Below are 22,912 nucleotides of genomic sequence, written 5' to 3' on the forward strand. Positions count from 1 at the left end.
TAGTAGGTTGTTGGTTGGTTGGTTAGGTTAGTTGGTTGTTGGATGGTTGGTTAGTAGGTTGTTGGTTGGTTGGTTAGGTTAGTAGGTTGTTGGTTGGTTGGTTGGTTGGTTAGGTTAGTAGGTTGTTGTATTGGTTGGTTAGGTTAGTAGGTTGTTGGTTGGTTGGTTGGTTGGTTGGTTAGTAGGTTGTTGTATTGGTTGGTTAGGTTAGTAGGTTGTTGGTTGGTTGGTTGGTTGGTTGGTTAGGTTAGTTGGTTGTTGGATGGTTGTGTTAGTGGGTTGTTGTGTTGGTTAGGTTATTGAGTTGTTGGTTGGTTAGGTTAGTGGGTTGTTGGTTGGTTAGGTTAGTGGGTTGTTGGTTGGTTGGTTAGGTTAGTAGGTTGTTGTATTGGTTGGTTAGGTTAGTAGGTTGTTGGTTGGTTGGTTAGGTTAGTTGGTTGTTGGATGGTTGTGTTAGTGGGTTGTTGTGTTGGTTAGGTTATTGAGTTGTTGGTTGGTTAGGTTAGTGGGTTGTTGGTTGGTTAGGTTAGTGGGTTGTTGGTTGGTTGGTTAGGTTAGTTGGTTGTTGGATGGTTAGGTTAGTAGGTTGTTGGTTGGTTGGTTAGGTTAGTTGGTTGTTGGATGGTTGGTTAGTAGGTTGTTGGTTGGTTGGTTAGGTTAGTAGGTTGTTGGTTGGTTGGTTGGTTGGTTAGGTTAGTAGGTTGTTGTATTGGTTGGTTAGGTTAGTAGGTTGTTGGTTGGTTGGTTGGTTGGTTGGTTAGTAGGTTGTTGTATTGGTTGGTTAGGTTAGTAGGTTGTTGGTTGGTTGGTTGGTTGGTTGGTTAGGTTAGTTGGTTGTTGGATGGTTGTGTTAGTGGGTTGTTGTGTTGGTTAGGTTATTGAGTTGTTGGTTGGTTAGGTTAGTGGGTTGTTGGTTGGTTAGGTTAGTGGGTTGTTGGTTGGTTGGTTAGGTTAGTTGGTTGTTGGATGGTTAGGTTAGTAGGTTGTTGGTTGGTTGGTTAGGTTAGTTGGTTGTTGGATGGTTGTGTTAGTGGGTTGTTGTGTTGGTTAGGTTATTGAGTTGTTGGTTGGTTAGGTTAGTGGGTTGTTGGTTGGTTGGTTAGGTTAGTTGGTTGTTGGTTGGTTAGGTTAGTGGGTTGTTGGTTGGTTGGTTAGGTTAGTTGGTTGTTGGATGGTTAGGTTATTGAGTTGTTGGTTGGTTGGTTAGGTTAGTGGGTTGTTGGATGGTTGTGTTAGTGGGTTGTTGTGTTGGTTAGGTTATTGAGTCGTTGGTTGGTTAGGTTAGTGGGTTGTTGTGTTGGTTGGTTAGGTTAGTTGGTTGTTGGATGGTTGTGTAAGTGGGTTGTTGTGTTGGTTAGGTTAGTGGGTTGTTGGTTGGTTGGTTAGGTTAGTTGGTTGTTGGATGGTTGTGTAAGTGGGTTGTTGTGTTGGTTAGGTTAGTGGGTTGTTGGTTGGTTGGTTAGGTTAGTTGGTTGTTGGATGGTTAGGTTAGTAGGTTGTTGGTTGGTTGGTTAGGTTAGTTGGTTGTTGGATGGTTGTGTTAGTGGGTTGTTGTGTTGGTTAGGTTATTGAGTTGTTGGTTGGTTAGGTTAGTGGGTTGTTGGTTGGTTGGTTAGGTTAGTGGGTTGTTGGTTGGTTGGTTAGGTTAGTGGGTTGTTGTGTTGGTTAGGTTATTGAGTTGTTGGTTGGTTAGGTTAGTGGGTTGTTGTGTTGGTTTGTTAGTCAGGAACAGAAACAGACGAGGACTCCGGCTGCAGTTAGAGAGCAGCTGGATCATGAGGACTGACCCCAGTGGACGAACCTGTGGACAGACACAATCTAGAAAACACTAAATATTAGGAGTAACAGCTTTTCTCACCTTCCAGCATCACAGAGGACACAGAGCCCACAATGACCATGAATTCAACTTTTAATTATCTGTTGTTATAACACTGCTGGTCACTATGAAATAGCAGCACATAACTTCTAAAAGTAAATAAAGTAATTCTAAAGTAATAACATATTAATTTACAGAGTTTTTAAAGAGACAGTAACAGTTTTCACTTGAATAGAAATTATATACCACAAAAAAAGAGTGCTTTCTATTACTGAATCTTAATTAAATCTGGTCTAGACAATATATATGTATTATCTGTATGGATGTTGGTGATGAGGCACTAAGACATGACAACAGTGTTTCATTCATTTCAGTATTCATGTGATGCACAGAGCTTCTTCACTGTCAGTGGTTTAAAAACACAACTTCTGCTCCAACATCACATCTATGACGGCCATCTTTTTCAAAAGACGTTAGTTCAGGAGGTCAAGACCAAATCAATGAGTCTGGATCTCGTGAATTTCCCGCTAAATGTGGTTTCATAAAGGAACAGTTGGGCCTTGAAGGAAGTATGAACTCTACTGAGTGACAATCTAGTTTTTACTTTATTTAGATGATAGAACTGTGCTCCAGCCTCAATAAAAACAGAAGCTGCTGCTGTACTATGCAAAGTACTACGAAATGTAAAAGTCTCAGTAGTTCTATCATAACTAACGTGTCTGAGCCTTAGTTAATCCGATGAAATAAGACATTTCAGTCATTAAATGTCAGATCTCAAAGTATAATTTCACGTAAAAGAAAATGAGGTCAGGGATCCAAGGTGCTCTGTGAAATAAACCTGCTCTCTCTTCACGTCGAGCTTTTCTTTGTGCTATCAAACAGAGCAAAGTGCAAGCATGGTGATAAAGATTTGGTCTCAAGCATAAAGGACATGGGACGCATTTCAACAGGAGAGAACACAGTGAGTCAGTGGTCACACTCAGGATCAGAGGGAACCAGGAGGTCACAGGTGTTGTCAGATGTTCCTCCTCCCACCAAGGAGGTTACGTGTTCACCTCTGACCTTTAGTTTGCTCATGGGTTTGTTTGTTTGTAAGAAAACCAGGACAACCAAATGGGGAGAAACTATTGAGTTCTGGTGAGGATCCAGGAATTTCTATGACTTTCTTGAGAATTTTCCCAGAGAATAAATGATGTATCTTGACGAAAAATATCAGGCACATTTAGAGAACTGACCTCTATGAGTGTGTGTGATTTCTTGCAGCTTGAATTTAAGTGAACTGCTGTTCTGTTCTGAGCTCTGTTAGGGATGCTGGACGGATTACCACAAAAACTTTAAGTAACAAAGCCTGAAGAAAAACATTACTTGACTTGTTACTGGGCTTGATGTAAAATAATGGAAATCACTGAGCAGGAATGAATGTGTTTTCCACCACTTCATAACATAACAACTCCTGCTTTCTGAAATACTTCCCATGAACCACAGGAGGTTTTTCCACTTTAAACGACACAGGCTGATCTTTCTAAAGGCATCTGATGGAGCGATGAAGGGTCGAACACTTTCAACAGAAAGAGAAACAGTAAAATACATGAACACAGTTTGTTGAAGACAGATTCACAGATTAAAGGGTAGAGTCGTTATTGTAGTTAAAGGAAACTGAGGTGCAGAACAGGAGAGAAACGAAGAATCAAAAACATAAATGAAACAAAATGTGAAAAGAAAAAACTAAATAGAGTCAAACAAATGACAACCATCCATAAGCACACGCCACGACTGCAGATAGAGTATATAAACATTAGGCTACATGCTATCGGTTAAATATTCCACGCTCCATATTAAATCCTTAAATCCTTCATATTAAACTGTCGTACCTTCACTGTGACAAGATCAATGAGTCTTTGTTGGTGAACAACACTTGGAATGTTTAACGGCTTACAAAATGAAAAGTTAAAGTTAATCCCTAACCAAAACAAATAAGATAAATTCATTTAATCCATCGCAGGAGGGCGATTATTTTGATTATTGATTAACAAAGTCTGAAGTTTTCTAGCTTCAGCTTCACGATTAGATCAAATACATCAGATTTAATGATTTTCTTTATCGATATTATACAAAATTTAAAAACTTGTTTTGTTGGTCAAACAAGACATTTAGAAAGAAGCCATCTTGATGGAAACCATGAAGGAAGTTGTGTTTCCATCTGCGTTTGTTAGTCAGGATAACGATAAACTACGGGACTGGGAGGATGCGAATGTGTGGAGGAAGAAGCCATAACATTTTGGTTCTTTTCTGCATCAGGGGGCAGGTTCAGGATTTCTTTCCCTTTCTTTGGCTGCCATTCTAGTCTGACAGATAAAGCCATTTCATTTCTCTCCGTGATTTTGATGAGGATATTTATCCCAGTCATTTGTGCATTGAGCCAGATTCAGGGGGCGATCAGCTTCACTTAGCATAAAAATTGGAAACGGTAAAACAGCTCGTCTTGATCCGTCAAAACTCCAATCCAAACTTAATCCCATGGAATGAGGACGGAAGGTAGAACTGATCCTCGGATCAGATTAAACGAGGTGATGATGAGTCGTGCGAAATTATAAAGATCATATTCAAGAGGCACAAATGTTTTCAGAGAGAGAACGACTGGACCAGTTTAACAAAAATACTGAAGCATCCTCTCTTCAAGTCAGAGCAACTTCTTCCCTTTCAGGTAAACGTAAAAGACAAAGAGTGTTTATCAAAACCTTTTAAAAGTATAAGACACGTTTAAGAATCTGTTACATATAAACACAGATAAACGGTAGAACTAGGATTTCTCTGAGCTTTACACCAACGAACATTTCCATACAGAGAAGCACAAAGTCTCCACCCACGTTGACACCTTGACGTTTCCTTCCAATCATCACCGAAAAGCTCGAAAACCTCAGAAGAGCAGCTCTGTCATTAGCTGCCTTCTCACCTGTTTGTCTTGAGGAAACCCGTTCTTTAATGGACACTTTCAGATGGTGTCTTTCCCTACCTCTGTTAGAACCAGCTCCGGTGCACGATAGTGTTTGATGACAGAAGTGTTGTTTCCTGGACGTGTTTAAGTGCTCCGTTGCTGCTTCCCGGCCTCAGGGTGCGGCTCCATGGTGCCCAGTCCTTTCAGGTTCCACTGCTCCACCTGTCTTTGCCTGTCCTGCCGCTCCACCTCCGTTTCGCTGGACGAGCTGCTGACGCCACTGCCTCCACCTCCGCCGAACGCAAAGCAATCCTTCCGCTTCCCGTCAGCCTTCCCCCTCTCCCCTCCTCCCTCTCTACCCTCCACCATCTCCCTGCTGTCCTCTCCAGGTTTGTCACCGTCAGCCAGCTCCATCTGGAGCGGGGCCTGCTCCGACCCGTGCACCGCTCCACTCCGGTCCATGTCCACCCACAGCGGTTCCGCAGGAGGCTCCAGAGGGGTGTACTGCAGGATCGGCTGCTGGAGCTGGGCGTCCGCCTGCGGAGGGAGGTTCTGGTGCTCTGGATGGAGGAGCTGGGTTTGGTGCTGGAGGTGATGCAGCGGCTGCAGAGGGTGCTGCATGGGCTGGAGCTGGAGATGATGATGCGGCTGCTGCTGCTGCTGATGGTGATGGTGATGATGGTGATGGGGGCAGTGGAGGTGCGGGTGATGCTGGAGGTGGTGTTGGTGATACTGATCCACAATCTGCTTGTCCACGTTATGGATTAACTCCTTGTGCTGGTTTTTCAGGAACTTCTCAAACGTTTTGGAAGCCTTCTTGTTCGTCACAAACCAGTCCTGTCCACACGCAGGAAAAACAAGACGTCAAGAGGGGAACTCAAAACAGCGGTGAACATTTACGTCTGCACAGAGTGACAGAAATGTAATTGATCGTGATTAAGAGACAAAGTGAGAGATGTGAACTGTGTCGTTACCTGTGAATGCACAGAGTTGATGTGATATTTCACTCCACTCTCAGAGTTAAACTCTTTATTGCAGATAAGACATCTGTATTTTCCAGCTTCGAAATCGCCCTGAAATGGGATCAAATGAGAAATCTGTGAACGATCCCTGAGGACTGGAACATCCAACACTACTAGTTTTAACACCCATCATTGTTGCTACTGTCACGTCTGCCGTCCACACTTCTCCAGAATGTCTGAACGCCTAAAACGCTTGGAAACGCTGGTGGTCCCGTTGTAGTTTGAAAACTCTGGGTCTGTGTTGTAGTCTGGACTTGGACAACAATATGTTTTTAGGTGGTTATTACTGATGCTGAGCTCAGTTTAATAATGAAAACCTGCATCTGCACTTGGGTCGTCATGGTGTATTAGGATGCATTTTTATTCTGGACCAGAATGAACTCACCCTGGTGCAGAGGCCCAGATGAGCCTTCAGCCCAGACACACTGGTGTAGGTGCAGCCACAACCCTGAGGACAGAAATGATGTGAAACCAACAACACGGACTGATTATTGGACTTGAGAGACGAACAAATAAAGACGGAGAACAAATAATAATATCACTTCCATACAAGCAAGAAATTTAAATGACTCGATAAATGATTTTCTGGAGATGTGAAGCGTTTTCTACCTGGTTGGGACAGTGGACTTTCCTCTGCAGCTTCACCTCGTTCTTCCACTTCCTCAGCACCTCCTGGCTGAAGGCAGGGAGGCCTGGTCGAGCGTATTTTAACTACGAAGCACAGGACGCAGGTTAATTCAAGTGCAAAGGTTCATTAAGTGCACAGAGAGAATAATACTGCATGAATAATCTTCTATAGTGTAGAGATATATCCGAGGATTCCCTTTATTCTCCACTTCTCCTCCACACAAACCGAATCTCCTCTTGCCTTTTTGTCGTCGGGCACCAGGTCGGACTGAAACTTCCTCTTGGGCCAGTCTTTGGGCAAGTCGTTGTTGGCGATTTCAGCCAAGTGGAAGTTGGCCACCTGTGCCGAGGCCCGCTGCACCCGGCCGCTCGGCGTCCTCTCCGGGTTGGCCTCCCTCTGGGCCTTCAGAGCCTCGTCTTCCTCAGTCTTTTCGGGCGTCTGGGTAACAGGAAGGAGACAGTTCAACAGGTCGAATTTAGGAAAATCTATTTAAGACAACGATGTAGTGTTTAATGAACTTTAAAAAAAAGACCAACCTAATCACACTTATATATTATTTTGACAGAGTTCAGACTTTTTAAGGCGTTTGATTAAGATTTATTTATGTTGATTCAGTTTCTTTGATCTGAGTCAAATTAAAAACCTGACTCACTGGAGTGTGCTCTGATTTAAGGTGGTATTCCAGACCAGCCTTGGATTTGTATGTTTTCCCACAGTGAGAACAGTTCAGCAACAGCTTCTCCAGCTCGGACTCCTCCTTCCCACACTTCTTCATGTGGTAGACGTAGCCCATGATACTGGTGAAAGCAGCAGTACAGCCCTGAGACAGAGAAAAGAACATGTCATAGAAATATAGAAAATATCGGATCTCCTGTCGTATATTACTTCTAACCTCGGCCAAGGGGGTTATGATTTCCTCTGGGTTTGTTTTGTTTGTGCAAAGACTCCTGGATTGATTTCCACAAAAGCATCTGATATCAGTGATATAGCGATAAAGTGGCCGATCATCTTTGGTAGAGGTCTGCAGCATGTGATTTATTTTATGATTTATTTACCTCTTTGGAGCATTTTAATTTGCCCAGTCTCTTCAGGATTTTACGCAGTTTGTCTTTTATGGCCCGATCGTCCAGGTCCTTGGCTTCTTCTGCTGAAGGCTACAGAGACAAACGTTAGAGAAAGGACCTGAAGGTTCGGCACAGCAGGAGTCAGAGAGGCAGGCTCTTACCAGGTGGCTGTGGTCGGCCATGATGTGATACTTCATCCCTGTGGAAGACTTCAGCTGTTTCCCACAGTGTTGACAGGTGAATGGTTGCTGCACACAGGGACACATGTTAACATCGGGAGTGAACCGAGCTTTAGTTCGTGTCTAATGTCTGCTCACCAGTCTGCAGTTCTCCATGTGCTTCTTCAGCCCCTCCACCGTCTTCCTGCTCACACTCTTACATTTGGGACAGGTGACTCTGCCTTTGGCCACGATCTGGAGCTGCCAGCGCTCCTCTTGACTTCCTGTCGGCAGAAACAGACATTGTGTATTTTACTCTGTGGAGACATTCTGGAGGAAGAAGTGGTGTTAGTGCACGTTAGCGGGTTAATTTAGTTAGAGGTGGAGTGAGGTGGTAAAGGAAAGATTGAGGCCCCGTTCAGACAAGAGGTGGCAAAAGTACACACAAGTAAAAGTAGAAGTACTGACTCAACCTCTTTACTCCAGTAAATGTACAGGTTTTGAAACGACTGTGCACATCAACTGAAACTCATGTCACATTAATATCGTTCAATGACGATTTCAATTAAACCACAAAATAAAAAACAATCGACTAAAAACAAGTTAAAGCAAGAAAACGATTTGTGACAAGAAAAAAAAGAGTCCAGGATAGAAAGAAGAGATGTTGTGTCTCAGTGTCTCTCACCTGGAGCGTAGGTAGGAGGCTCCTTCTTAGAGGAGACAGCTGGAGGTTTGTGATCCTCACTGGACGGAGCCGTCGAGGCTTCACCGCTGGTTTCTGAACCTGAAACATTCACATCAGATTTTTTTTTTTTTTTTCCCAGAGCCTCGTTTGTGCTTCTTCTTCTGTGGTTTGTAATCAGTCATTAAAATCTGGCATCAAGGATTAAATGTCTCATTACGCTGCCGAGTTGTCAATCCAGTGTAAACGTGGTAGATTTAGAGTGTTTGTTCCCTGAAGGTTGCGGAACAGATATTAAATGATTTACACAATAAATTCAAACACTGACATTATTTTTATGTCAAAGTAGAAGAATTAATGTTTTTTTATTCACAGTCGATGGTTGTGTCGTGGTTAACTATGAGACTGTGAACTCACAGGCGTCTCTGCTCTCTGGTGGCTGCTCCATCTCTGCTCTCTGCACCTTCTTCATGTTCAGCTCTTTAAAAACACACAGGAAGAACAAAACCAACAAATCAGCATAAAACAAACACAAATCTGCTGACATCACACTCTCACATTTTATTCCTTCTGCTGTACTCTTGTATCTATATACTCAAGCTTACACTTTTAGGACGGTTTCATTTGAACTTTAAACTATAAAAACTCAACTAAAAGCATAATAAACAGAGACTCAGGATAAATAACTGATAGTATAACTGAGTCCAACTTTCAAAATGTCCTAGAAATACTATTCATAACTTGAGATATGTGACAACACAATAATGAGAAATTGTGGGTCTGGGATCTTTGTACCTGGTCTCCAGACGTGTCCTCTGTCTCTGCTCGTGTTGTTCCAGACTTGGTCTTGGTTTCGGCCCGATCCCCACGCCGGCTCCGGCCCCGAGGAGGCCTGCTCTCTTCCTGGATCCCTGCCGGCGTTCCAGGCCTGATCCTGGCCTCGGTCTCTGCCGGCTGCCCAGCCCTGCTCAGGTCCCCTGTCCTGACCCGTCATCCAGGCCTGCTCCTGTCCCCCATGAGCTCTGTCCCTGCCTGACATCCATGTCTGATCTGGACACAAGTGTCCCGCTCGCTCTCTGCCGGAGTTCCACACCTGCTCGTGGGGTCGGTCTCGACCCGGGGCCCAGGCGTTGGGGCCTCTTTCCCTGGAGTCCCAGCTCTGGTCCTGAGGATGGGGCTGATCCCTGCCTGCTTCGGGGCCTTGAGGCCACGCCTCCTTCGCAACCAGTCTCGGAGGGAGCCTCGCTGTGGGTGGAGCCATGGAGCCGGGGCCCACCCCATTGGCCAGGTCACCTGATGACATCACTGAGCAGCTGGGGGTTGGGTAATCTACTGTTCCCATGGAAACACTCTGGAGGTCCTCGTACCTGATATTAAAAGAAATATTATACTCGTCAGAAAATACTGATGGTGGAGACGTTCAAAAGTTTATACGTGTGCTTGGACTGTCGCTGGCTTTTCTTCATCATCATCATCATCGAGCTATAAGTTCAAGTTCAAAGTTCAAACAAATGTTCTTTCCCTAAATTCATTCTAATATCAACAAAAACAAGTCACTTCTTGAACTATCACATGTCTGATCGCTCTCGTACCTTTTTCTACCGTACGTCCGTTTCATCTTCAGAGAGCCGTGGGCTTGAGACTCGTCATTCTGAAACATTCAAGTACAGAACTGTGAAGATGCGACGCTGTGCATGAAGTCGACAGATTGTGTGAATCAGAACAAGGAAACACGTCTTTATACACAACATTTACTGGTACGACCCCACAAATGCAAAACCAGCAGGATGTAGTGTATAATCCATTCACTCTCACCTTAGTGCATCCAACTGCATCTGATTCACAGTCTCGTTCTGGCATTCGCTGAACAACTGTAGGAGAGAGTCAGATTCAAACCCGAAACAATGAAAAACTGAAACTAGTTCAATCGTGATGTTGCACCGTCACGTTGACACTGATTGTGATGATTGGAACTTGTCTTTTTTTTTTGTGTACCTGGACATAGAGATCCACTTTTAAGGTGTGACTGGGCTGACTTTCTTTTTCTTGGCACATACAGAGGTGACATATCCCCTCCGACATGGGCAGGGTCCATTCTAAGAGCCGACACCCGGAAGAAAATCACCAAACAAGACAGAAAACATCATAAACATACACATCACTTCATTTTACTGTGAAATACTCATCAAGGACGATTTGACCTCATCTTAAAAGCTGAGCTGTGATGCAGGTCTCGATCAATAATTCTGGTTTCTATATGATCTTGATAAAGTTCCAGTTATGTCAGAGGATCCACTGTTGTTTTACACAGCCAGTCAATCATAAAATGAAAAGTGGAACCAGACCAAATCTATGTAGAAGCTCTTGAGCGTCATCTTGTCTTTTGTGTTAACTTCTTTTAATTTGACGTAATGTTAAATGGATGTATTTTGCTTCCTGTCTATTGTTGCCCATGATGTTGTAAACCCAGCTGCTATACGACGCAAAACTAATTTCAGATGTGTTCTGACAATAAAGCATCATTGTCATTACACAAGTTAAAACTGTTGTCAAATGACGCCTCCACTTGCTCCTGGTTGAATCGGTTTGTACGTAAAAACAAAAATGTTAATAGTCATAACTTTCCCACAGCCATATTTGTTTTGTCTTGTTTCATTTCCATGTTCACCATCTTATTATTATATGTCTTTATTCTTATAGTTATTATTTGGGCAGAGAATCCAAACTATGAGGATTCTGACTTCATTTGACCATCCTATTATTTTCATGATCTATTAGTCACACAGTATTATTATTATTCTCATAAGTAACCATGCATTATAAACATAAGGAGAATGGAAACCCAAAGTAGAAATTATAAAAACCTGGAATAGAAACAGAATAAATACAGTGGAGTAGTTTAGCGATGAAATGCACGGACAGAGATAAATGCTGCAGTTAAATGCTTTACACCTGACTTCACATTACATGTGTGTATCATTGGCTTTATCTGACTGCAGCTGTTGTTATGGTTCAATGATCCCCCGCTGCACACTGAGGCAGGAGCACGTGAACGCATCATTCCAGGCTGCGTGGTTAAAACGACGTTTGTCTTGAGACGAAGAGAAACTCGAGTGGATGTGAATCTGCAGCGGAGCCACACGTTCATCCTCCGGAGGTTTATTCTCCGGAACATCCAGGGACTGTTTCACACGAGCCGCCGCCGCCGTCCATTGTTTCTTACCGGAGGAGGAACAGCGAGGCTCCGTCCTACAGCTCGGTCACAGCCTCCATGTCCTCAGCCTGAGCCCCCCCGGCCTCCCGCGGCCTCCCGTCCCCGGCTCTGGTGAGCAGCAGGCGGGTCAGACACCCAGCACAGGCCCGGTCCAAGAGGGAAATGATCCGGAGCGGGTCGGTGTGAGGATCGGAACCGGTCCAGATGTGAGATCCGCTTCTCTTCAGAGGAACGCCCTCCTCCTGCATCTGCTGCTGCCTTCAGGACCTGTGGGAAATAAGGCCTTTAAAGGTTCAGTGTGCGGGATCCAGTGACATCTAGCGGTGAAGTGTCATGTTGCAGCTGAACACCCGTCACCTCACCCTGTCGAGAGGAACAGTGAAAAATAAGAAACAGGACCCAATCTATCTGTCTATCTATCTATCTATCTATCTATCTATCTATCTATCTATCTATCTATCTATCTATCTATCTATCTATCTGTCTGTCTGTCCGTCTGTCTATCTGTCCGTCTGTCTGTCTATCTGTCCGTCTATCTGTCTATCTATCTATCTATCTATCTATCTATCTGTCCGTCTGTCTGTCTATCTATCTATCTATCTATCTATCTATCTATCTATCTATCTATCTGTCTGTCTGTCTGTCAGAAGGATGAGCTGAAATAAAAAAGAAAAAGAACACACACTTTTTGTCGCTGTCTCAAAAATAAACCGTCACTGATGTTAACGACTTCAATCCTCCCAGTTTGTCGTCAGAAACCTTCTGGTGTCGGTGCCGCCACTTTTCTTCACTTTTCTGTAAATTCACTTCAACAACATTGAAACAGAGGAAACAGGAAAGTTTTACGAGGCTTTTATTGATTCACTTTCAAATGGAACTCTAAGTTTACAGAGACAAGCTAAGACAACATGATGATAACATGAACGTGATCTAAATATTTTAAGCAGTGTTGAGCAGCAAAAGTCATTATTCGATAAAAACGTGAGTCTTCATTGGAAACACATAAGATTCCAGTCAAGACAAATTCAAACACGACAGAAAAACATTTCTCAAAAGCATAAACTACTGCTGACATCAAGTGACTGAAATTAAAAAGTCAATCTTAACATCTGTGTTACAACTATATGACAACTGCACATTGAAATTACTTTTTACGTTTATCTCGATGTGTTAGTGTTTCATTTCTCTCCCTCTTTGTCTGTCAACTTGATTTGAAGCTAATATTTTTAAGCTGCTCACTTTTCATCTTGCAGTCACTTTCACTTTTGACTTCCCATCAGCCACCACCTCTTTCCCAGATATGATAGCTTTGATATAATTACTGTATTTGTAAAGCGCTTATCTAAACAAAGGTAGAGTAAAACTCTTCAGCCCAGAATCCTTCAATATTAGTTACACATACATTGGCACTTTCTGATTTTAGGACTATGTAATGTTGATAATGTGATTTAATTAGATTTAAGTTTCCTTCATTTGCTTTTTGTTTTCTCACGTTCACTGTCCTCCATCATGTTATTTCAGGAGAAAAATGAGCATCAGAATAATCAGACAAACCACAACAACAAAAACCAACAGGATGAGCCAGAACCTGAGATGATTGTTCTCCCGGTCTGAAAGAAAGAAGAAAAACACATCGATGACTCATCAGGTGTAATTCACAAGGTGAACAATAATAAAATGACTTATCTTACATACTAGAATATTACAACCAGAGAAATCCTATAATGTAATTGTAGAGATTCCTGACGGACGACATCATGATCGTTGTGAGCCACATGAACCACCGTGCCGGTGCCCGGCAGCAACGCTGTGCCAGGTAGCAAATCACCGGTGCCAGGATGCAAACTGGACCCATTGCTCGTCGTGACATTGAGAAAAAGTTAACTCCCTCATCGTCCACTATTCAGAGACGTCCCCCATCATCCACCCCTGTTTCGGGTTTACATCCTGGCACCGGCTCCACGTGGAGATTCCTGGTGGACGAGGTCTCGGTCTTTGCGAGCCACATGAACCACCGTGCCAGTGTCAGGTAGCAAAGCTGTGCCAGGTAGGAAAGCCTCGCCGGTGCCAGGATGTAAACCCGAAACAGGGGCGGATGATGGGGGACGTCTCTGAATAGTGGACGATGAGGGAGTTAACTTTTTCTCAATGTCACGACGAGCAATGGGTCCAGTTTGAAACACTAGATGGCGCCCTGAGCCATACTCAACCCATATATAAAGACTCTTTGTGGTAATTGGATATTAAAACCCCCATAAGAACAGTTCTGTTAATTAGAGAAACACTACAGTCGGTATTAAAAGACACTTTAAAGAAATCTGAAGTTCATAATTCAAGTCACACTTACATCGGGGGATGGACCAGGATTCCTGCAAGTAAGAAAACGAGAGAAAAACATGAGTGATGATAATCAAACAGCATCGGGAGCAGTCAACAGGAACAGTAATATATCAGTAAATCACCTGTTGAAGTCCAAGATACTTCCGGAGCTCAAACCGTGCGATATCGTTGTGGTTACACCTCAGCAGACTTCGCTCATGGAACAGACAGCTCACTGTGAGGCGGACGCGCGGGTCCACCACCCCCAGCCTGTGGTTTTCGGGCGTGACGTAGTCTGGATTATAGGTGTGATACATCACCACCAGGATCGCTGGTTTATCTGCTGTGAGAACAAAGATAACACAACAACCAACTGAGTCAGACACAAGTGGAAAGTGTGGCTCTCTTTATTCACCTTCTTCTGTATTTTGAATCCAAGCTATAACTACTTCTTTAAGTTGATATGGCAACGACACTAATCCAGCAGACAGACCAACATTAGCATCGTTTCTGGCCTCCTGATGAACCTAAGTGAAATATGTACTCTCCTGTTTGCTCTGCTTTGGTCTCCACTGACTCATTTCTCACCAGGAAGGAGTCTGAGGGACGAATCCACTTGGGTTTCAACTCGTGAAGTGATGGGACAGAAGAGCAGACAGTAGTCACAGTCTTCAGGAGTCTGGACCTTAACGTGTCCAGAGTTTTGAATCATCTGTACAATGTCTTCATGGGTGTTGTTGGTTTTTCCAGACAGGACCACAAAGAACTTTTCCCAGGACACTGGAAACGAACCTGAGAAGAAGAACGTGTGTGTCAGCATCATTGAGCTGCATCATGATTTTGTGCAACAACACGACCTGAGAGAGACAAAATAAAATCTCATGTATGTATTCTCACACTGAACTGCATCAAAATTCTTTAAATAGATAAACGGACTAAATTCAAAATCTACTAAAAAGAGGTGTGGAGTCGGGGTGTCATGTGACATTTGTAATATTATTTATTATATTTTAAATATTTATTTTTGGTTTAATATATCAGAAACACTGAAACCTAGTCGACCACTCCCCTCTGTCATTTTATATTCCTGCCATACTTTATATTTCTATGAAGAACTGGATATGAAGGATTATTCAGAGATTTGCTGAGAGACGTTCTAGTTCCTGACTAATAAGATTTATTTTATTTAAAGTCTTTTATCGGTCCCATGACGAGGAAATTCACTTTCACTATTGATTCTCCACAAGCTCTTTGCTCTTTGCTGCTAAAGGCTCCGGTCACTTCAAGAATCAACACATTTTAAAAAGCAGAAGTGCAGTTTGTTGTTTTTAATACTCGCATGGTTGATACACATAGAAAGACTGACATGTGTCGTCACAGGATACACACATGAACGTGTTTTCTCACCTGGCTGTATCTGAGGCATGTCTCTGAAATACAAACACACACATGGAAACTGTCAGTCCACACAAAACAACACAAACTGAACAAAGGTCAAAGAAAACATCACAACACAACAATAAAACATTCACAGAGTCAAACATCAGAAACTGCTTCGTCACCGCTGCTCTGCTCGAGCTGTCTGCAGGAGAAAATACCTTCGACAATCTGTAATGAGTCGATGCATGGCGGAGATTCAGCAGCTCACAGTCTCTGCAGTTATTTCACCTTCATTTAAGAAGCCTACTTACGGTATGGCTTGATAATCTCTCGACGTGGACTCGTTCAACATCTCTGCCCCACTCTGCTGCAGAAGAAAGAAAACTCCGTCACAAACTCACTGAAGCACTTTCACTTTCTCATCCCACCACAACAAACTGCTTGTTATCTAATCTCACTTTGCCCCCCCCCCCCCCCTCCCCTGTGGTGGGAATGAAAGTGAAAGTGCTTCAGTGAGTTTGTTCTTTCTTCTGCAGCAGAGTGGGGCAGACACGTCTCTTGGAATTCAACAGGTGATTTACTGATATATTACTGTTCCTGTTGACTGCTGTTTGATTATCATCCTCCGATCTCAGTGTGACATGAATAATCAACTTCAGATTTCTTTAAAGTGTCTTTTAATACCGACTGTAGTGTTTCTCTAATTAACAGAACTGTTCTTATGGGAGTTTTAATATCAGATTACCACAAAGAGTCTTTATATATGGGTTGAGTATGGCTCAGGGCGCCATCTAGTGTTTCAAACTGGACCCATTGCTCGTCGTGACATTGAGAAAAAGTTAACTCCCACATCGTCCACTATTAACTCCCCCCCCCCCCCCCCCCCCCCCCCCCCCCCCCCCCCCCCCCCGTGCTCTGTGTTGGGAAGTGAAAGTGAAAGTGCTTCAGTGAGTTTGTGACGGAGTTTTCTTTCTTCTGCAGCAGAGTGGGACAGACATGTTGAACGAGTCCACGTCGAGAGATTATCAAGCCATATCGTAAGTAGGCTTCTTAAATGAAGGTGAAATAACTCCAGAGACTGTGAGCTGCTGAAGCTCCGCCATGCATCGACTCATTACAGATTATCGAAGGTATTTTCTCCTGCAGACAGCTCGAGCAGAGCAGCGGTGACGAAGCAGTTTCTGATGTTTGACTCTGTGAATGTTTTATTGTTGTGTTGTGATGTTTTCTTTGACCTTTGTTCAGTTTGTGTTGGTTTGTGTGGACTGACAGTTTCCATGTGTGTGTTTGTATTTCAGAGACATGCCTCAGATACAGCCAGGTGAGAAAACACGTTCATGTGTGTATCCTGTGACGACACATGTCAGTCTTTCTATGTGTATCAACCATGCGAGTATTAAAAACAACAAACTGCACTTCTGCTTTTTAAAATGTGTTGATTCTTGAAGTGACCGGAGCCTTTAGCAGCAAAGAGCAAAGAGCTTGTGGAGAATCAATAGTGAAAGTGAATTTCCTCGTCATGGGACCGATAAAAGACATAAATAAAATAAATCTTATTAGTCAGAAACTAGAACGTCTCTCAGCAAATCTCTGAATAATCCTTCATATCCAGTTCTTCGTAGAAATATAAAGTATGGCAGGAATATAAAATGACAGAGGGGAGTGGTCGACTAGGTTTCAGTGTTTCTGATATATTAAACCAAAAATAAATATTTCAAATATAATAAATAATATTACAAATGTCATATGACACCCCGACTCCACACCTCTTTTTAGTAGATTTTGAATTTAGTCCGTTTATCTATTTAAAGAATTTTGATGCAGTTCAGTGTGAGAATACATACATGAGATTTTATTTTGTATCTCTCAGGTCGTGTTGTTGCACAAAATCATGATGCAGCTCAATGATGCTGACACACACGTTCTTCTTCTCATGTTCGGTTCCAGTGTCCAAGTTCCTTGTGGTCCTGTCTGGAAAAACCAACAACACCCATGAAGACATTGTACAGATGATTCAAAACTCTGGACACGTTAAGGTCCAGACTCCTGAAGACTGTGACTACTGTCTGCTCTTCTGTCCCATCACTTCACGAGTTGAAACCCAAGTGGATTCGTCCCTCAGACTCCTTACTGGTGAGAAATGAGTCGGTGGAGACCAAAGCAGAGCAAACAGGAGAGTACATATTTCACTTAGGTTCATCAGGAGGCCAGAAACGATGCTAATGTTGGTCTGTCTGCTGGATTAGTGTCGTTGCCATATCAACTTAAAGAAGTAGTTATAGCTTGGATTCAAAATACAGAAGAAGGTGAATAAAGAGAGCCACACTTTCCACTTGTGTCTGACTCAGTTGGTTGTTGTGTTATCTTTGTTCTCACAGCAGAAAAACCAGCGATCCTGGTGGTGATGTATCACACCTTTAATCCAGACTACGTCACGCCCGAAAACCACAGGCTGGGGGTGGTGGACCCGCGCGTCCGCCTCACAGTGAGCTATCTGTTCCATGAGCAAAGACTGCTGAGGTGTAACCACAACGATATCGCACGGTTTGAGCTCCGGAAGTATCTTGGACTTCCACAGGTGATTTACTGATATATTACTGTTCCTGTTGACTGCTCCCGATGCTGTTTGATTATCATCACTCATGTCTTTCTCTCGTTTTCTTACTTGCAGGAATCCTGGTCCATCCCCCGATGTAAGTGTGACTTGAATTATGAACTTCAGATTTCTTTAAAGTGTCTTTTAATACCGACTGTAGTGTTTCTCAAATTAACAGAATTTTAGAAGATGTTTTTAAGCAACTAGATTATATGACTGTTCTTATGGGAGTTTTAATATCCAATTACCACAAAGAGTCTTTATATATGGGTTGAGTATGGCTCAGGGCGCCATCTAGTGTTTCAAACTGGACCCATCGCTCGTCGTGACATTGAGAAAAAGTTAACTCCCTCATCGTCCACTATTCAGAGACGTCCCCCATCTTCTCCTGTCCCTCAGACATGAGGCCCCTGTTTTGGGTTTGCATCCTGGCACCGGTGATTTGCTACCTGGCACAGCGTTGCTACCTGGCACAGCGTTGCTGCCGGGCACTGGCACGGTGGTTCATGTGGCCCGCAACGATCATGATGTCGTCCGTCAGGAATCTCTACAATTACATTATAGGATTTCACTGGTTGTAATATTCTAGTATGTAAGATAAGTCATTTTATTATTGTTCACCTTGTGAATTACACCTGATGAGTCATCGATGTGTTTTTCTTCTTTCTTTCAGACCGGGAGAACAATCCCCTCAAGTTCTGGCTCATCCTGTTGGTTTTTGTTGTTGTGGTTTGTCTGATTATTCTGATGCTCATTTTGCTCCTGAAATAACATGATGGAGGACAGTGAACGTGAGAAAACAGAAAGCAAATGAAGGAAACTTAAATCTAATTAAATCACATTATCAACATTACATATTCCTAAAATCAGAAAGTGCCAATGTATGTGTAACTAATATTGAAGGATTCTGGGCTGAAGAGTTTTACTCTACCTTTGTTTAGATAAGCGCTTTACAAATACAGTAATTATATCAAAGCTATCATATCTGGGAAAGAGGTGGTGGCTGATGGGAAGTCAAAAGTGAAAGTGACTATAAGATGAAAAGTGAGCAGCTTAAAAATATTAGCTTCAAATCAAGTTGACAGACAAAGAGGGATAGAAATGAAACACTAACACATCGAGATAAACGTAAAAAGTAATTTCAATGTGCAGTTGTCATATAGTTGTAACACAGATGTTAAGATTGACTTTTTAATTTCAGAGTCACTTGATGTCAGCAGTAGTTTATGCTTTTGAGAAATGTTTTTCTGTCGTGTTTGAATTTGTCTTGACTAGAATCTTATGTGTTTCCAATGAAGACTCACGTTTCTATCGAATAATGACTTTTGCTGCTCAACACTGCTTAAAATATTTAGATCACGTTCATGTTATCATCATGTTGTCTTAGCTTGTCTCTGTAAACTTAGAGTTCCATTTGAAAGTGAATCAATAAAAGCCTCGTAAAACTTTCCTGTTTCCTCTGTTTCAGTGTTGTTGAAGTGAATTTACAGAAAAGTGAAGAAAAGTGGCAGCACCGACACCAGAAGGTTTCTGACGACAAACTGGGAGGATTGAAGTCGTGACAGAAAGTCAGCTGTAGATTAACAGGTTACATTTATACAACGTGCACGATGTCTCTCTAAAAGTTGGTTTTCATCAGAAGGTTCAGGATGAACAGACGTCATGTATTCTGATGACTCTCTAATTATCTGCTCACGTAGATAAAGATTCCATATTTGAATATTTAGTAGAGCTCATACTTCTGCCACTCAATTTAATTTGTTATTTTACTCCAGTAACGTTTTGAAAAACATTATACAGATTTTATCTTTGACATATTTTGATCACTTTACCTCTAAAATTCCGCTCTTTGAATTTTTTGCTAAACTTGTTTTACATTGTGCCTTTTGATTTTACACCACCTTGAATTTACCCTCCAACCACCAAATTCTCATGACTTCTGTTTTTTGTAGTCAAAGTAAAGTTTGTCCACTTTTTTGAATAAACTTCAAGAGTTCCCAAAGAATCAGACGGACGAGCTGAATCCTGAAGTGGTTAACATCAGTGACGGTTTATTTTTGAGACAGCGACACAAAGTGTGTGTTCTTTTTCTTTTTCTTTTAGCTCGATAGATAAACAGATAGACAGACAGACAGATAGATAGATAGATAGATAGATAGATAGATAGATAGATAGATAGATAAACAGATAGACAGACAGACAGATAGATAGATAGATAGATAGATAGATAGATAGATAGATAGATAGATAGATAAACAGATAGACAGACAGATAGATAAACAGATAGATAGATAGATAGATAGATGGATAGACAGATAGATAGATAGACAGACAGATAGAAAGACAGGTAGATAGATAGATAGATAAACAGATAGATAAACCGATAGACAGACAGATAGATAGATAGACAGATAGATAGATAGACAGGTAGATAGATAGATAGATAAACAGATAGATAAACAGATAGATAGATAGATAGATAGATAGATAGATAGATAGATAGATAGATAGATAGATAGATAGATAGATAGATAGATAGATGGATAGACAGATAGATAGATAGACAGACAGATATATAGATATATAGATAGATAGATAGATAGATAGATAGACAGACAGATAGAAAGACAGGTAGATAGACAGACAGACAGACAGACAAATCAAATCAAATCAAATCAAATCAAATCAAATCAAATCAAATCAAAGTTTATTGTCACATGCACCAAATAACTTAGCGTCATCAGAGCAGTGAAATTCTTGTGACCTGGCAGGCAACATCTACGCAGTAGACGGGAAATACAAGATAAAATAAAAAATAAAAAAAATAAAAAATAATAACATATGACATATAACATAGTAACATATAACATTTAACATAACATTTACCATATCGGACAGACGGACAGATAGACAGATAGACAGATAGATAGATAGATAGATAGATAGATAGATAGATAGATAGATAGATAGATAGATAGATAGATAGATAGATTGGGTCCTGTTTCTTATTTTTCACTGTTCCTCTCGACAGGGTGAGGTGACGGGTGTTCAGCTGCAACATGACACTTCACCGCTAGATGTCACTGGATCCCGCACACTGAACCTTTAAAGGCCTTATTTCCCACAGGTCCTGAAGGCAGCAGCAGATGCAGGAGGAGGGCGTTCCTCTGAAGAGAAGCGGATCTCACATCTGGACCGGTTCCGATCCTCACACCGACCCGCTCCGGATCATTTCCCTCTTGGACCGGGCCTGTGCTGGGTGTCTGACCCGCCTGCTGCTCACCAGAGCCGGGGACGGGAGGCCGCGGGAGGCCGGGGGGGCTCAGGCTGAGGACATGGAGGCTGTGACCGAGCTGTAGGACGGAGCCTCGCTGTTCCTCCTCCGGTAAGAAACAATGGACGGCGGCGGCGGCTCGTGTGAAACAGTCCCTGGATGTTCCGGAGAATAAACCTCCGGAGGATGAACGTGTGGCTCCGCTGCAGATTCACATCCACTCGAGTTTCTCTTCGTCTGAAGACAAACCTCGTTTTAACCACGCAGCCTGGAATGATGCGTTCACGTGCTCCTGCCTCAGTGTGCAGCGGGGGATCATTGAACCATAACAACAGCTGCAGTCAGATAAAGCCAATGATACACACATGTAATGTGAAGTCAGGTGTAAAGCATTTAACTGCAGCATTTATTTCTGTCCGTGCATTTCATCGCTAAACTACTCCACTGTATTTATTCTGTTTCTATTCCAGGTTTTTATAATTTCTACTTTGGGTTTCCATTCTCCTTATGTTTATAATGCATGGTTACTTATGAGAATAATAATAATACTGTGTGACTAATAGATCATGAAAATAACAGGATGGTCAAATGAAGTCAGAATCCTCGTAGTTTGGATTCTCTGCCCAAATAATAACTATAAGAATAAAGACATATAATAATAAGATGGTGAACATGGAAATGAAACAAGACAAAACAAATATGGCTGTGGGAAAGTTATGACTATTATACATTTTTGTTTTTACATACAAACCGATTCAGCCAGGAGCAAGTGGAGGCGTCATTTGACAACAGTTTTAACTTGTGTAATGATGATGATGCTTTAATGTCAGAACACATCTGAAATTAGTTTTGCGTCGTATAGCAGCTGGGTTTACAACATCATGGGCAACAATAGACAGGAAGCAAAATACATCCATTTAACATTACGTCAAATTAAAAGACGTTAACACAAAAGACAAGATGACGCTCAAGAGCTTCTACATAGATTTGGTCTGGTTCCACTTTTCATTTTATGATTGACTGGCTGTGTAAAACAACAGTGGATCCTCTGACATAACTGGAACTTTATCAAGATCATATAGAAACCAGAATTATTGATCGAGACCTGCATCACAGCTCAGCTTTTAAGATGAGGTCAAATCGTCCTTGATGAGTATTTCACAGTAAAATGAAGTGATGTGTATGTTTATGATGTTTTCTGTCTTGTTTGGTGATTTTCTTCCGGGTGTCGGCTCTTAGAATGGACCCTGCCCATGTCGGAGGGGATATGTCACCTCTGTATGTGCCAAGAAAAAGAAAGTCAGCCCAGTCACACCTTAAAAGTGGATCTCTATGTCCAGGTACACACACACACAAAAAAAGACAAGTTCCAATCATCACAATCAGTGTCAACGTGACGGTGCAACATCACGATTGAACTAGTTTCAGTTTTTCATTGTTTCGGGTTTGAATCTGACTCTCTCCTACAGTTGTTCAGCGAATGCCAGAACGAGACTGTGAATCAAATGCAGTTGGATGCACTAAGGTGAGAGTGAATGGATTATACACTACATCCTGCTGGTTTTGCATTTGTGGGGTCGTACCAGTAAATGTTGTGTATAAAGACGTGTTTCCTTGTTCTGATTCACACAATCTGTCGACTTCATGCACAGCGTCGCATCTTCACAGTTCTGTACTTGAATGTTTCAGAATGACGAGTCTCAAGCCCACGGCTCTCTGAAGATGAAACGGACGTACGGTAGAAAAAGGTACGAGAGCGATCAGACATGTGATAGTTCAAGAAGTGACTTGTTTTTGTTGATATTAGAATGAATTTAGGGTAAG

The 22,912-nt window shown here is 42.2% G+C and overlaps 2 protein-coding genes and 1 long non-coding RNA gene across 9 annotated transcripts; 2 read left to right on the forward strand and 1 right to left on the reverse strand.

Annotated features, from left to right (window-relative positions):
* Window positions 1-1,891: 1,891 nt before the first annotated feature.
* On the reverse strand, window positions 1,892-11,854 carry znf512 (zinc finger protein 512). Of its 2 annotated transcripts, XM_069514974.1 has the most exons (16): window positions 11,529-11,854; window positions 10,301-10,401; window positions 10,121-10,176; window positions 9,898-9,956; window positions 9,101-9,672; window positions 8,723-8,785; window positions 8,309-8,407; window positions 7,783-7,907; window positions 7,627-7,713; window positions 7,457-7,555; window positions 7,054-7,221; window positions 6,642-6,839; window positions 6,383-6,484; window positions 6,159-6,221; window positions 5,726-5,824; window positions 1,892-5,588 (listed from the first exon to the last, which is right to left on the reverse strand). In XM_069514974.1, exons 2-16 carry the CDS (start codon window positions 10,398-10,400, stop codon window positions 4,896-4,898), a joined length of 2,583 nt encoding a protein of 860 aa, XP_069371075.1. In that variant the 5' UTR covers window position 10,401; window positions 11,529-11,854; the 3' UTR covers window positions 1,892-4,895. The 2 variants fall into 2 exon arrangements, with proteins under 2 accessions (XP_069371075.1, XP_069371077.1); XM_069514976.1 differs by lacking the exon at window positions 8,723-8,785 and having other exon boundaries at window positions 9,599-9,672; window positions 11,529-11,763.
* LOC138405563 (uncharacterized) lies at window positions 9,899-10,848 on the forward strand. Its single transcript, XR_011239348.1, has 2 exons — window positions 9,899-10,062; window positions 10,365-10,848. It is a non-coding gene; the product is annotated as an uncharacterized lncRNA (long non-coding RNA).
* A 4,264-nt stretch (window positions 11,855-16,118) lies between the features above and the next one.
* Window positions 16,119-19,262, forward strand: LOC109641213 (uncharacterized). Of its 6 annotated transcripts, none has more exons than XM_069514978.1 (7): window positions 16,119-16,255; window positions 16,517-16,539; window positions 17,166-17,351; window positions 17,600-17,796; window positions 17,890-17,911; window positions 18,214-18,402; window positions 18,488-19,262. In XM_069514978.1, the coding sequence occupies exons 1-6, from the start codon at window positions 16,215-16,217 to the stop codon at window positions 18,393-18,395; spliced, it is 651 nt and encodes a 216-aa protein (XP_069371079.1). In that variant the 5' UTR covers window positions 16,119-16,214; the 3' UTR covers window positions 18,396-18,402; window positions 18,488-19,262. The 6 variants fall into 6 exon arrangements, with proteins under 6 accessions (XP_069371079.1, XP_069371078.1, XP_069371082.1 ...); XM_069514977.1 differs by having other exon boundaries at window positions 16,120-16,255; window positions 17,597-17,796; XM_069514979.1 differs by having other exon boundaries at window positions 16,208-16,348; window positions 17,597-17,796.
* The last annotated feature ends 3,650 nt before the right edge of the window (window positions 19,263-22,912 follow it).

The sequence above is a fragment of the Paralichthys olivaceus genome, chromosome 19 (assembly GCF_024713975.1).
Source record: "Paralichthys olivaceus isolate ysfri-2021 chromosome 19, ASM2471397v2, whole genome shotgun sequence".
NCBI classification, from domain to species: Eukaryota; Metazoa; Chordata; class Actinopteri; order Pleuronectiformes; family Paralichthyidae; genus Paralichthys; species Paralichthys olivaceus.

Bases quoted from the DNA above. Each gene is read 5' to 3' on its own strand.
- LOC109641213 (XM_069514977.1), top strand. From the start codon at position 16,215: ATGTTGAACGAGTCCACGTCGAGAGATTATCAAGCCATATC. The intron at 16,540-17,165 runs GTGAGAAAACAC...GTTCGGTTCCAG, and splicing joins CATGCCTCAGATACAGCCAG to TGTCCAAGTTCCTTGTGGTC. The intron at 17,797-17,889 runs GTGATTTACTGA...TCTTACTTGCAG, and splicing joins AGTATCTTGGACTTCCACAG to GAATCCTGGTCCATCCCCCG.
- znf512 (XM_069514974.1), bottom strand. From the start codon at position 10,400: ATGGACCCTGCCCATGTCGGAGGGGATATGTCACCTCTGTATGTGCCA. The intron at 9,957-10,120 runs GTGAGAGTGAAT...TGAATGTTTCAG, and splicing joins ATGCAGTTGGATGCACTAAG to AATGACGAGTCTCAAGCCCA. The intron at 5,589-5,725 runs GTAACGACACAG...GCGTGTGGACAG, and splicing joins TCAACTCTGTGCATTCACAG to GACTGGTTTGTGACGAACAA.